Below are 12,603 nucleotides of genomic sequence, written 5' to 3' on the forward strand. Positions count from 1 at the left end.
GAACGAGACTCGATCTATTTCATTGTTTTGTTTTCTTCCTTTATTTTTGCTACATGGCACTGGGCAGGATTGGTTTGCAAATCTTTTTCTGATACCACACGACTGAGACTGGGACCGTTTTGATGCGGCATGACACCGCTATTTATTTTCTGATTCGAACTGCTTTATGGTTTGCATCGAAGTTGGGCTAGTGTCACCCTTCATCAACCTGTATGATTAGGGGCTCGCCAAGCGACGCACCATCATCTACTCGGCGTTCTCGCTCTCACTCTTTTGGCTATGGCCACAACAGCGCATCTAGGCAGGCAGGCAGCATAGGATAGGGTAGGAATCATTTTGAATCAATTTTTGGATCTGTTACTCGAATCGAGATGCTGTGCCTCCTGGAGCTACCTGCATAGTGACAGTCTTGTGTTGCTCGAGGCCATACCACGCCATGAACGCCGGATTCCTGACCAGACCCTGGATCTCCATTTTTTTTCCAGTCTCGCAGTCCCGCTCGCCCTCGGTCTGATGCAGGGAATATACAAATGGTCAACAATGGGCGGAAACAGAATTACGTCCGCTCCGTGAAGCCGGGCCCCGTCTTGACGCGCTCGTTGATGTGGCTCATCTGCAGCTCGCGCTTCTGGTCCTCCTGCTTCCAGCTCTGGCGGCGCTCAAAGGCAGGCGGCGTCCAGCTGTTTGTGTGCTCCATGGCGCGGGCGGCCTCGGCGGCGGCGTGGGGCGACTGCTGGCTCTGCGCGACGGGGACGGTGGTGTTGAGGGAGGTTGGTGCCGACATGTTTGTCGCGGTTTTTGGTTCCAATGGTAGGTGGTGTCTGTTCTGTCCCGGTTGCGGGTGTATATGACTTGGGTATGTGTGGATGATGTAGGTGATTCTTGTAGGTGATGTTTGTGTAGGTAGGTACAGATGTTGGTAGGATTTGTGTTCATTGTCAAGATGTGCCTGCCTAATGGGGATGTTGCCTCCTTCATATACCTAAGCGTAGGACTGCCTCCCCCGCCATATCACGGGTTGCACCTGCCCACGTCTCCGATCGGGGGGCGTTTCGCTCCTTCTCCTGCCTACCTTACCTAGGTACCCGCTGGGGCGCGTTCGTTGCCGCCCGCCCCGGCGTGCTGCCGATCGCGAGACCCTAGACTGACATGCGGTGCAGAATGAGGTGAGCACACTCGGGGTCCTTTCCCCCTCCTTCTCGCGTGGCTTGGGTCTAGGCATGCTGTTGCGGGGTCGGACCTTCGGTAGAGGCAACGCGGGCTGGTTGCCTGACAGCCCGCGTTGCCTGACACTGCAGGACTGAGGGGGTGCTGGAGGAATGCGTGCGAATGGCCCGGTAACTCTGCCTGTCTTGTGTACCTAGGTGCCTAAGGTGCCTACCTTACTCACCAGGTTAAGGTACCTAGGTAGCTGAACACTGAGCAGCCATCCGTGCCCCCGGGTACTTTACAGGCTAGCAGGTCCCGGAGGTGAGAGGGTCTCGGGGGCCTACGAGAGGGAAAGGCAGGAAACGGTACGACGCTTGACATTCAGGTGTCGTGACCCTGACGGTTCCGATGACTGGCAGTGGTGAGATGTGGTGCGGGGGATGGGGGCATGGTACGATGCAGTTGCCCGCATTCGGGGTAGCGTTGCCTCTCTGTCGTGTGATGGGGCTGTACCAGCATGTTCACCTCGGGCTGGCAGGCAGGCAGGCTGGAAGATGCTGGCTGATGCTGGCGGCGAGCCTTTGCAGTGCATTTGTCACAATTTGGTGGTGGGATGGAACGCGCGACAGGACGCTCCGCTCGTGTGGTTGCATCGGGTGTGAGCGCGGAGGTTCAACGTCATGTCTTGGTGTTGGTGGTGTGCACAGGTCATCCGGGGATCTCGATGCCCCGAACAAAGCTCTCTCTATAATTGACATGTCACATGGAGGCTTGAGTACTTGCCGTTGAACACTTCAATTCACCCGAGTCAACGTCAGACACCAACTCGCTATCTAATACACGGGCTTGCCCTCCATACTCCATCCCATGCTTCCTTCCGTCCAGCCTCCGACGCCAGCCTCGCTGGCCATGACATGACGGGGGTATACTTCCTTCCTCCCCGACACCGACACCAAAACAAACCAAGAAGGACAGGTAAAGACCACCCGGACCTATACAGATGACAAGGTCATTAGGACCTTCATGACGATAGGGGAAGAAAATAATAACCCCATCTGGGGCTCCGACTACAAAACAAGACAAGACGCCGTTCGCTATGCAGCTATGTGACAAGGGGATAGCGGGCCAAGAAAAAGTATAGACACGGGAAGAGGTCGAGGTGTAGACAAGGTATAAGCGATCACGGAGTTCGGGGGCGCTTCCAGTAGTATTGCTATTTCCATGGTTAGACATCGTGTGCATTAGAAGCCAGGTATAAGGGGTAAACGGAACGTACCTTGTGCTGTTTCCTGCACGCCCGCAGACTCGGCTTGCGCAGGCCATCGGTGACGGCGAGCCTCCGCTGCTCGTCGTCGTCACCCTCGGGCATGTAGTAGTACTCGCTCTCGAGGGCTTGGCCGGCGGCATCCTTGCCCTGGCGCGAGATGACGCCAATGCAGACGGTGCCCTCGATGATGGAACGCAGCGTGCTCTTCGTGAGGCCACGCTTCTCCTCGGCGGGCAGCGCGTTCATAATGGCAGACAGGGGCGTGGACGAGAGACGGGAGAAGGCGAGCTGGTTGACGACGTGGTTCTTGACCGTGGGGTTCTCGATCGCTGGTGCAGGCGAGGGCTCGCGCTTGGGAGACGGCTCGACCTCCTCCTCCTTCACCTTGGCGAGGATGGGGGACGAGGCGAGAGGAAGCTGGTGTGGCCGCGGCGCGCGCTTGGGCGTCGTGGGCTTGGGAGAGCATGTGGTGATCGAGGCGAGACGATTGGAGATGTTGGCGCCAAAGGGACCGAACGAGTGGACAACGGGGTCGTTCTCCTCATCGGGGTTCTCGTCATCGTCAGGGTCGCTGAGGTCGGACGAGAACGAGTTGGTCACCTCGGTCATGAAGCTCTGGCCAACGTCCGGACCAGGCTCGCCGTGCTTGGGCAAGTCATCCTCGGCGCTGAAGTCCTCGAAGATCCGGATTTCGTCGCTCGCGCTCGCGGGCAGCAGAGACTGGAGGCGCTGCGAGGATGTGTTGGTGGTGGCCGGTGTAGGAGACTCGGGTGTCTCGATACGCGGCGCGCGGCGAATCGGGCTCGACTGAAGAGCGGCAACGCCGCGGGCCTGGGGACGCGGCGAGTCCTCCCAAGACGAGTCGGAGAGATTGCCGAGGGCATCGCGGAGGTCCTTCTTGGGCCATTGGATCATGAGGCGAGCATCGTGCACGTCCACCATGATCTCGGTGCCCTCCGTCTCCGATGTAAACGAGTCTCCCTTGAGGAGCTCCCACGTGCGGCCCTGGCAGTGCAGCTTCAGTCCGTTCCAGCCATTGCACACAATCTCAATCTTGTTGGGGTGTAGAGGCGAGGCGGCAGGCACGTAGCGGGCCTTGACGTGCACGCGTGACACGAGACGGTTGTCGGAGAGCTGGTAGTGGGAAGAGTTGCTGGAGCGGCCCATGAGGAGCGTCTCGCCATTGTCGTTGAGCTCGATCGAGGGAACAGAGGCGAGAGGGGCACGTTCGGCAGAGGAGGAGCCGGGACGTGCAATGCTCGGACAGCGGGCGACACGCGGCGGCGAGGACGAGAGGATGCCGGTGCTGGACGTGGGCACAGGCGTGGGATACTTGAGGTGAGCACCGGCACCTCCAACGGAGGCGTCTCGTGCCTGCCTCTTAAGCGGCCGAGGGAAGCCTGGTGAGGAGGAAAGAGGCTCGAACGGTGGCAGAAGGGTTGGTGCAGGACGCTTGACGCCGGCGACAGGGAGCACAGGCTCGATGGTTCTCCGAGGCGGCGACGAGTTCATTGTGGACGCGACCAGTCGATGTGTGAATGGTGTAGGGTGTTGTAGAAGATTGGCGGAGGGAATCTCGACGTGATTCCCTCTGAAAGTGTCGTGATATAGCGCGTCTTCGCGTGTGGAGGCTCAATATCAGACGTGGACGTGGCTCGCGTGTTGCCCAGTCGTGTAAGTGTTGGTGCGGTGACCAGTCGATGGGATTCGATATGCAGGAACTTTGAGTAGTCGAGGGAAGATTCGAGGTTTCTGTGACCGGACGAGGACTATTGAGTTTCCAAGGAAAGGAGGGGTTATTGGTTTCTGCTCGTGTTTCTTCAAGAAGTGGTTGCAGGTCGGGTGGAAAGAGGCCAGGCGAATGTGGTGGTGCGGGACTGGGCCTTTTTGATCTGGGCCTAGCCTTGGGGGGGCCGGATGAGAGAGGAGCGTCACGGTTCGTGGTCGTGTTCTGCTGCTGCGGTCTGAGACGCGGCCGCATCGCGTTGGCGTTTAAAGGTGGGCACTGACACGTCCGTCGAGACGCGCTGGATCGGGCTGGGGTGCGCTGTAAGTGCGCTGTAACGAGATCTTCTCCAGGGCATCCAACGCCTGGATCGAGCATTCTCAGGGCACCTCTTACAGGGGTCTCCAGGCGTGACGTCGGTGGGTTGTCACGTCCACGGAGCCACGAGCACGAGCAACAAGCTACGAGCTACGAGCTACGAGCCACAAGCCAGAAAGTGGATTCAATATCTACCCTCCCTCCTCCCTCCTTCCTCATAGCCTCATAGCCCTCTAGATATTGAGCCTCAAGTGAAAGAAACGGTGTCGAAGTTGCTCCCAATAGTCTGTAACTGCATCCCTCAGTTTCGCTTCCCAATTTTCGCCGGCGCCATCGTCGATGCTCCGTCAAGCACGGCGGCGCGTCGACAAATGCCCGCCATACCCCTCCAGCGGCCGGTCCCCCCCCCAGAGTGCCAGCCTCCCAAATACACGTCTCCACCAACACGCTCCTACTCCGCTCTACCAGTGCGCGCCTTCCATGTCAAGCAGGTGCCTTTTTCCTCTCCATGGATTTGCTTCTCGCTTCACTCTCCGCGGCCAAGTCCCAACCCAGACAGAAGCTAATTAGCCGCAACATATTTTATGCCCGTCTCCCCCCCCCCCAAAGCAGCGGCAGGCCAGTCCTGTCTTGTCTCGTTGCGCCGCTGCTGATTTGCACAACCGATAATTTCCACAGTCGGCTGTCAGATGTGTGTCTGGTCGTGTGCAAATCTGACCTTTCCCCTTCTTCTCCCTCAGGCGTGTCTAGATGTGCTCACTGACGTCCCCTCCCTCTGGGATGAAGCCTGGTCGGTCTCATATGATCCCATCACGTCTTGCCTCCCCCCACTGGCCCAGCCAGGAACGGCGGGCTGGCGCAGTAACGAATCGTCGCGGGCCAACCAATGTCATGACGCTTGCTTTCCCTTGTGTGAAGGCTTTCTGCCCCCCCGAAAATGTGAAAATCAAAATGACCCTCCCCCCAGCCTGCATGGGCACTCCGCTATGCCACTTCTGGGCGTCCCTGTCTCCAGAACGCGACTCCTCGCCGAACGCATCTGAGGCCTGCTCGTGCCCCCTCTTCCTGCTGATCTAACCTGCCTCTGTCTTTGGATGCCCAATGGCGGATGAGTGCTGTCAGCGGCGTTGCTGCCAGTGGTTCGCTGGCCCGCTCCGTGCGCCGCGTCCTAACTTGCAGCTTGCACTCTGAACGAGTGAGACGCAAGGTTGGGCAGGGCGGTTCTGGGGCGTGATGACACGGCCATGTGACTGATCAGAAAGCAGGAAGGAATTTGGACACGATGGACCTTGCGTGGCCAAAGAAAAAGGACCGGCCAACGCCAATTCACGCAAGGGCGCTGCATGGGATAGAGGCCGCGCAACGGGATCGTGTTCTCGTGTCGGAATGGAATTGCGAAAAGCAAGTAAGGAGACAGTAGAGGCATAACTATTTCCATGCACACCAAAGACACATAACACAAAGTCTGGACCACCTCAACACCAACAACTCCATGCTAGGTCATTGGTGATGTCTGCTTCGGTCAAGATCTCCACCGAGAACCACTGTCGGTCAAGCGACCAAAAGTGGACCGTGCACTTATCGGGCCCGATCTACTACCTTATCGGCAGTCCAAGACCCCTGCCGGAAAAAAATCTGGACGACTGAACGAAGCTTTTGCGAAGAAAAGTCCCCGCCATATCCAACCACCACCTATTTGGACGGGCACCTTCCAAGTCACCGACTCCGTTCAACTCCAAATCGACACAATGGCCGCTACCAAGGAAATCGCGACGCGGTCGCAGACCTCTGCCGTCACCATTGACCCTGAGCAGGTACATTAAGACCCTCACCGCGATGTCCTCCACCAGCCAACGTACCCAGTGTCTAACGTGAATGGTGCAGACCCTCAAGGCCTCCAAGGCTCTCCTCGCCCACATTCAAAAGTCAGCGACCGAGTCGGCGCAGAACTCGGACAAGAAGAAGCTCCTCGAGGACGAGGACGATGTGGCCGCCCAGACGCCCATCTGGCTGACGCTGACGACGAAGCGCCACATTGCCGACACGAACAAGCTCAAGCCCGGCCGCGTGCCCGTGCCGCACAGCTTGCACGCCGAGGACTCGACCATCTGCCTCATCGTCGCCTCGCCCCAGCGCGCCTACAAGGACGCCGTCGACGACGAGGCCTTCCCCGCGGCCCTGCGCAAGCGCATCACCCGCGTCATCGACATCAACCACCTGCAGAAGAAGTTCTCCCAGTACGAGGCGCAACGGAAGCTCTACGCCGAGCACGACATTTTCCTCGGCGACGAGCGCATCGTCACGAGGCTGCCCAAGGTAAGCGAGGCTCCCCCCTTCGCTTTGCCGCACGCCGTGCGACGGCAAAACCTACATGGTAGGAGAATGTCCCGCCAGCACAGGAACGCTAACGGCCCCCCGCGCGCGCAGGCCCTCGGCAAGACCTTCTACAAGTCCACCGCCAAGCGCCCCATCCCCGTCGCCGTGCAGGGGAAGAAGCCCGCGGCCGACGGCAAGAAGGCGGCGCGGCCCAAGACGTCGGAGGCCAACGTCAACCCCGGCACGCCGGCCTACATTGCCGAGCAGGTCGAGAAGGCGCTGAGCGCGGCGTACGTCAGCCTGACGCCGTCGACCAACACGGCCGTCAAGATTGGCACGGCCGCCATGACGGCGCAGCAGGTGGCCGACAATGTCAACGCCCTGACGGCCGGCCTCGTCGAGCGCTTCGTGCCGCAGAAGTGGAAGAACGTGCGCGGCATCTACATCAAGGGCCCCGAGACGGTGGCGCTGCCCATCTGGGCTGCGGACGAGCTCTTCATCGACGACAAGGACGTCGTCGCCGACGCGACCGAGGCCGAGAAGCAGGCCGCCCTCGAGGCGCAGAAGGCCAACGTCGGCAAGAAGCGCAAGTCGGCCCTCGCGGCCGGCGAGGACGGCCAGGCGGCCGGCGGCAAGAAGTCCAAGAAGGAGACCGCGGAGGCGGTGCCCGAGGCGGACGACGGCAAGCTCGACGCGCAGATTGCGGAGCGCAAGGAGAAGCTGAAGAAGCAGAAGGCCAAGGCCAAGGCGGCGCTCGAGAACTAAAGCATAGGAGACAACAAAAGTAAGAGCGCTGGGCGGTGGACTTGTGTATGTACCATGCATGAATGCAGGCGTATGGAGTTGGTCCTTTTTTTTTGTAAGGGGGCTTTTGTCTCGGTCACAAGCAATGTAGAGAGCAGAGACGTGGCAGAATACAATGTTCAATTCACCCAAAACCTAAACCCTAAAAAAGCAAAATTCATCCAATCTTCGTATGCTATCACTCGTGACACATCGTCTCATCATTACAGCTCCTGAGACCACGCGTCTTCCAGAGGCAGCTCGGGCGCCTCGGCGGCAAACTTCTTGGAAGCCGGGCCGAGGAACTCGTGCATCGTGGCGTTGAGTTGCTCGTTGGTGAACTGCATGTGTTCGCCGGGCACCTTCCTGAACTTGAGGCCGCCCTTGCGGTCGAGGGCGCGCAGGCCGATCCAGTCCTCGGTGTACAGCTTGCGCGCGCGCAGCGGCAGGCTCTCGGTGCCGTTGACCTCCTCGAACCACGACGTCTCCTTGGGGATGACGGTCGTGTCGTGCTCGAACATGATCATGACAAAGTTGACGAGGCGGGCGACGTTCTCGGCGTAGGCGTCGTTCTTGGTGGCGCGCTCGTTGTTGATGTCGGCGAGAAAGTTGGACGACTCGATGTACTTTTCATACTCGGCGGGGGCCGGGTCGCGGTAGTACTGGGCGGGGACGAGGCGGTTCTGGACAAAGGAGGACCACTGGTTGAAGCGCAGCAGGGCCATGGCGCCCTTGCAGAGGAGGTCGCCGTCCTTGCAGGCACGGAAGCTGACGATGCCGTTGTGCTGGCTGCCGTAGGTGATGAGGGAGCGGACGGGGGGCGCGTTGCAGCGCTCGACGTAGCCGCGAAGGAACTGGCCGCCCTGGGAGAAGCCGATGGCGTCGACGGCCGGGGCCGAGGAGAGGATGGGGTCGGCGGCGATGTCGGCGCAGACCTGCTCGAGCTGGGTCGAGACGTTGCCAAAGAAGGTAGCCGAACGGTCAGCGTTGGGGTCGGCGCCAACCTTGACGATGTGAACATAGATGCCGGGGAAGGCGGCATCGGCCAGCTCAGCGACCTGCTGGATGCCCTCACCGTCGAACGAATCGCCTAGGCCATGCCAGATGATGAGGGGAAGAGGCGTGTCATCGTCGACATCGGCGGCAGCGACGGCGACAGCTGCAGGGCTCTGCTTGGATGCCGTGACCAGGCGACCCAGGGCAAGCAGGCTGTAGGGAAGAATCGACTTCATCGTGGTGGCGCGTAGTAAGTGTGGACAGCAGAGTCCTTGTGGGTGATGTTGATGATCATGCTGTGTTCAAGACCAAGGTGACGCAAGCCAACGGCCCTGGATAGGAAGCCAAGCAGGCAGGCAGGCAGGCAACTTCGAGCTGTGGCAAGCCAAGCTTCGCTGTGGCAAGCCGAGCTTCCCATTGGCCGCGTCCAGGACAAGGCGCTTGGCATCGGCGATATGATGGTCCGCTTCCTCCAGGCTCCACTCGCGGCATGTCGGCCACAAGCACCGGCACGTAGCCCGGCGAAACAGTGGGACTCGCAGGAATGGGAACGCGGTATGCACGGCCCTTTACCCCAACTCTATACGTACATGTACGTACGTAGTCACCTTACCTCGACTCGAGATGGAAATGTCCATGCGGGCGTGCCATGGTGCATCCCACGTTCGTCAGAATTGGCATCGTTCTTCCCACCTTGGACGTCTGCTTCACGATGTCCGCTTCGCATAGCGTAGCCAAGTCCGGAGATGCTAACGCGATCTGCTGATCTTCGCACCATGGTCAGGGAAACGTCCCGTTTTTGGCCTGCAGGGTCGAAGCCGCGGCGAACCCTTCGTGGCTCCTGAAACGGATGCTGCAACATCCACCATGGAAGCATCGTTTCACAGTTCAGACGACTACCACGTCAGAAGCCATCGACGCTGAACTGGTGAGCGCGCCCGCACGCACGGCATCAGGTGCCGATTCAGGCGGCCCCCTTCTGCGAGGCGAGAGACTCACCTCACCATAAGTATGGGAGGCCGTCCACCCTTTTTCTTGGCAACCCATGCCCTGCGATAACATGACTGCTTTTGCTTGACCATTACGATATCAAGACTTCATCAGCCACTGTTCGATCAGCAAGAAAGATCAGCAACGATCAACGGATTTTTTTTCTCCCCCTCAGGACAATCAACATGCACTTCGCTACTCTTCTCGTTGCCATCCTCCCGGCCGTGGTCCTGGCCCGTCCGTATCTCCCTTTAAATCTGCCCACTCTGCCTCCGAACACCGCGGCGCCTGATGTCCCCGTTATTCCGCGTGACGCATTCGAGGATGCCGCTCTCGATCTGGTCGAGGCCAGCCAGTAGGTGCAGAGGCCGACCACAAGATCATGTCACCATGGTATGTACGTCCTGGCATTCCATTGATCGTCGACTGCAGAGCATGATGGTTGACCAAGGTTCTCTCAGCCCGGTACAATGACGAAGTGATGCTTGCTTCGGATCAGCATAAGCACACTGAGTTCTCCAGCTCGATTCCGGACCAGTAAAGAGGACTTCGCGGTCATTCGTGGCGTACCATCTGGTTATCACGATGAGGAGATGCATGTACAATTAGGGGGCATCGCACGGAGTAAAGGAGGGGGTGAAGGCCTGACAGCCATGTTTTTTATTTGCTCGCAATCCAGATCATTTACGGCTTCACTGTCGTCTTCTGTGAAGACATACAATCAACCAAATTTTTGATCAAACAACATGACTGCTTTCCATGCACTGTTATGTCGTGATTGTCAAGACTGTCGAGATGACTTCGTGGATGATAGAAGTGAGCGCCCAGGGAGCAGGTGGAGCTTGGGGAATGTGATTGGCCAATGAGGTGATGTGCTCTCCACATGGAGCCTTTCCACTGAGATGCAGATGCTCCTGCAACTTTGTCATCGTTCAGTCGCGACAGCTCCAGCTCCAGCCTTGCCTTGTGCCGGGCTTTTATTTCAACAAGTCGGCAATACTCAACTTCCTCACCTCGCCAGCACGACACATCCTTAGCTACCCCCCCCCCCCCTGCGTTACCTCTGAAAGGATTCCACCAGCGGCCAGTTCAGGTCCTGACCCTCGGTTCTACAGCGGCCGAGTGGCAAGTCAAGGGACTGCATCAATATCTGGGAGAGTCTTCGCTCCTCACATCTTCGCATCCTTCTCGCGACAATCCCGACAGCGTAGTCAAATTTGTATGCGCCACTCTATGCTCGACCGCGGCCGATACAACACGCGTCAAGCTACCATAGCCTTGCCCAGCATGGCTCCGAATGGCCCTCAGGCGCAGACTACCGCCAAAGATGCCGACAAGCTACCTCCTCAACCACCTATCCCCGAAGGCGTCGTCGCTCTCGATCATACCGAACCCCCCAAGGGTCCGCACCCTGGTCACGTCCAGGTCGCATGTCTATTCACCCTCGAACAGAAGCTGCAGCGTATGTTGAAAGAGCACGGCTGCGAACCGGCCAGAGAAGACACGTACCGGCTGCAGGGCGTGCAGCTGCTGGACAATGTCCGCGAGTACCTTCACCTGTAGGATCCCATGAAGAATCGTGTCCAGATTGGCAAACAGTTTCCTGACACATGCGGCGCAGGCCAGTGCGCACCTTCGATACGGCGTGCTTCTATTTCCACCTTTTCCGTCTCTGCCATAGGGATGCCGAGTACAACTACCAGGATGCCGCCCTCGCTTCCCTATTCTTAGCCTGCAAGGTTGAGGACACCATCAAAAAATCAAAAGAGATCTTGTGTGCTGCGTACAACATTAAGAATGCCGAGTTCACAACCACACAGGACGACAAGGTATGCGTGTGGTGTTTAGGGGGGTGCTCTTGGCGTTTCTCCATGACCCCATGTGAAGCACCGCCTCGGAGTCGCTTCTATTTTGGACGTGCCTGCTGACCACACCCCCCGCCCTTCTCCAGATGTTCGAACAACCGTCCAAGATAGTGATAGGACTAGAGCGTCTGATCCTGGAGACGATCGGCTTCGACTTTCGCAGTCGGTACGCGCAAAAGTACTTTGTCAAGGCGATCAAGACGATCCTGGGCCCCTCGGCGACAAAGGCGTTTTTTGCGACAACGTACGACATGGGCATCGACCTACACAAGACCTTTGCGCCGATCAAGCAGACCACCTGGACAATGGCCCTGGCCGTGACTGAGCTCACGGCGCTCGTCACAGGGGCACACATTGATGCGGTGCAAAAGGTCCAGCCGTCCGACTGGCACACTACCCGCGCCGACATTGTCGAAACGATGCTGGATCTCCTCGACCTCTACACCCAGCACCCCAAATCGACAAAGGTGGGCTCGCTGTACGAAGAGCAGCACTTTTTCGACATCAAGAGAAAGGTCATGGCGGAAGTGGACACGGGCACCAAGGAGAATGGCGCCGACAGGGGCCGCAAGGTCAGCCGCTACCTCGTCTGGTGTGAGCAATGCAAGGTGGACGAGCCACAGCCTGGTTTCACGCCCGCCATTACCCCCAGCTTCACCCCGAGTTTCACTCCCGGCTCGCCCGCCACGACGGGCTCGGCGCCGGGGAGCAACCCTCCCGTCAAGCGCAGCACACGCGGCACCGAGGGCACGATGCGCTTCGTTTTCGACATGGATCAGGCCAAGGTCGAGAAGAAGGCTGTGGACTCGTACTTGCACGAAGAGTATGACGATGTTGAAATCGACCGGGTCGAGGCGATTCCCGAGGCTGAGCGCCAGCAGCAGCAGCAGCAGCACCATCAACAACAGCATCGCGAAAGGAGACACGACGGTGGTCGTGGCGGTCCCTACTCGCGGAACAACAACCGTGATCGTCGAAAGGGAGGACCGCGGTTCTACTGATGAGGCCATGGGTCTGGAGAGTATATTCGCGATCCTATGTGGCACTTATTTTGGCGTTTGGACGGGCGTTCAGGGGGGCTTGATACCCAGAGAGTCAACTCGGCCACTCAATTTGAAAACGATTGTATCATTTGCTTGTTCTTACCCCGGTCACTTGACGCTTTGATCCTGAAGCTGATGGCCAGTTAGCCG

General features: G+C 58.6%; 6 protein-coding genes across 6 annotated transcripts; 3 read left to right on the forward strand and 3 right to left on the reverse strand.

Annotated features, from left to right (window-relative positions):
* Positions 1–424: 424 nt before the first annotated feature.
* On the reverse strand, positions 425–910 carry VDAG_00722 (uncharacterized protein). Its single transcript, XM_009652099.1, has one exon. The coding sequence runs from the start codon at positions 782–784 to the stop codon at positions 557–559; it is 228 nt and encodes a 75-aa protein (XP_009650394.1). The 5' UTR covers positions 785–910; the 3' UTR covers positions 425–556.
* Positions 911–2,329: 1,419 nt separating this feature from the next.
* VDAG_00723 (uncharacterized protein) lies at positions 2,330–3,928 on the reverse strand (the record flags this gene model as incomplete). The annotated part of the gene is made up of 2 exons (XM_009652100.1): positions 2,330–2,362; positions 2,426–3,928. The coding sequence occupies 2 exons, from the start codon at positions 3,926–3,928 to the stop codon at positions 2,330–2,332; spliced, it is 1,536 nt and encodes a 511-aa protein (XP_009650395.1).
* Positions 3,929–6,208: 2,280 nt separating this feature from the next.
* VDAG_00724 (uncharacterized protein) lies at positions 6,209–7,541 on the forward strand (the record flags this gene model as incomplete). Its single annotated transcript, XM_009652101.1, has 3 exons — positions 6,209–6,274; positions 6,345–6,776; positions 6,888–7,541. The coding sequence occupies 3 exons, from the start codon at positions 6,209–6,211 to the stop codon at positions 7,539–7,541; spliced, it is 1,152 nt and encodes a 383-aa protein (XP_009650396.1).
* Positions 7,542–7,783: 242 nt separating this feature from the next.
* VDAG_00725 (palmitoyl-protein thioesterase) lies at positions 7,784–8,791 on the reverse strand (the record flags this gene model as incomplete). Its single annotated transcript, XM_009652102.1, has 1 exon — positions 7,784–8,791. The coding sequence occupies one exon, from the start codon at positions 8,789–8,791 to the stop codon at positions 7,784–7,786; it is 1,008 nt and encodes a 335-aa protein (XP_009650397.1).
* An 809-nt stretch (positions 8,792–9,600) lies between these two features.
* On the forward strand, positions 9,601–10,288 carry VDAG_00726 (uncharacterized protein). The gene is made up of 2 exons (XM_009652103.1): positions 9,601–9,938; positions 10,007–10,288. The coding sequence occupies exon 1, from the start codon at positions 9,731–9,733 to the stop codon at positions 9,902–9,904; it is 174 nt and encodes a 57-aa protein (XP_009650398.1). The 5' UTR covers positions 9,601–9,730; the 3' UTR covers positions 9,905–9,938; positions 10,007–10,288.
* Positions 10,289–10,778: 490 nt separating this feature from the next.
* VDAG_00727 (C-type cyclin) lies at positions 10,779–12,411 on the forward strand (the record flags this gene model as incomplete). Its single annotated transcript, XM_009652104.1, has 3 exons — positions 10,779–11,104; positions 11,167–11,374; positions 11,497–12,411. The coding sequence occupies 3 exons, from the start codon at positions 10,779–10,781 to the stop codon at positions 12,409–12,411; spliced, it is 1,449 nt and encodes a 482-aa protein (XP_009650399.1).
* Positions 12,412–12,603: the final 192 nt, after the last annotated feature.

This window comes from Verticillium dahliae, genomic scaffold (genome assembly GCF_000150675.1).
Source record: "Verticillium dahliae VdLs.17 supercont1.1 genomic scaffold, whole genome shotgun sequence".
NCBI lineage: Eukaryota > Fungi > Ascomycota > Sordariomycetes > Glomerellales > Plectosphaerellaceae > Verticillium > Verticillium dahliae.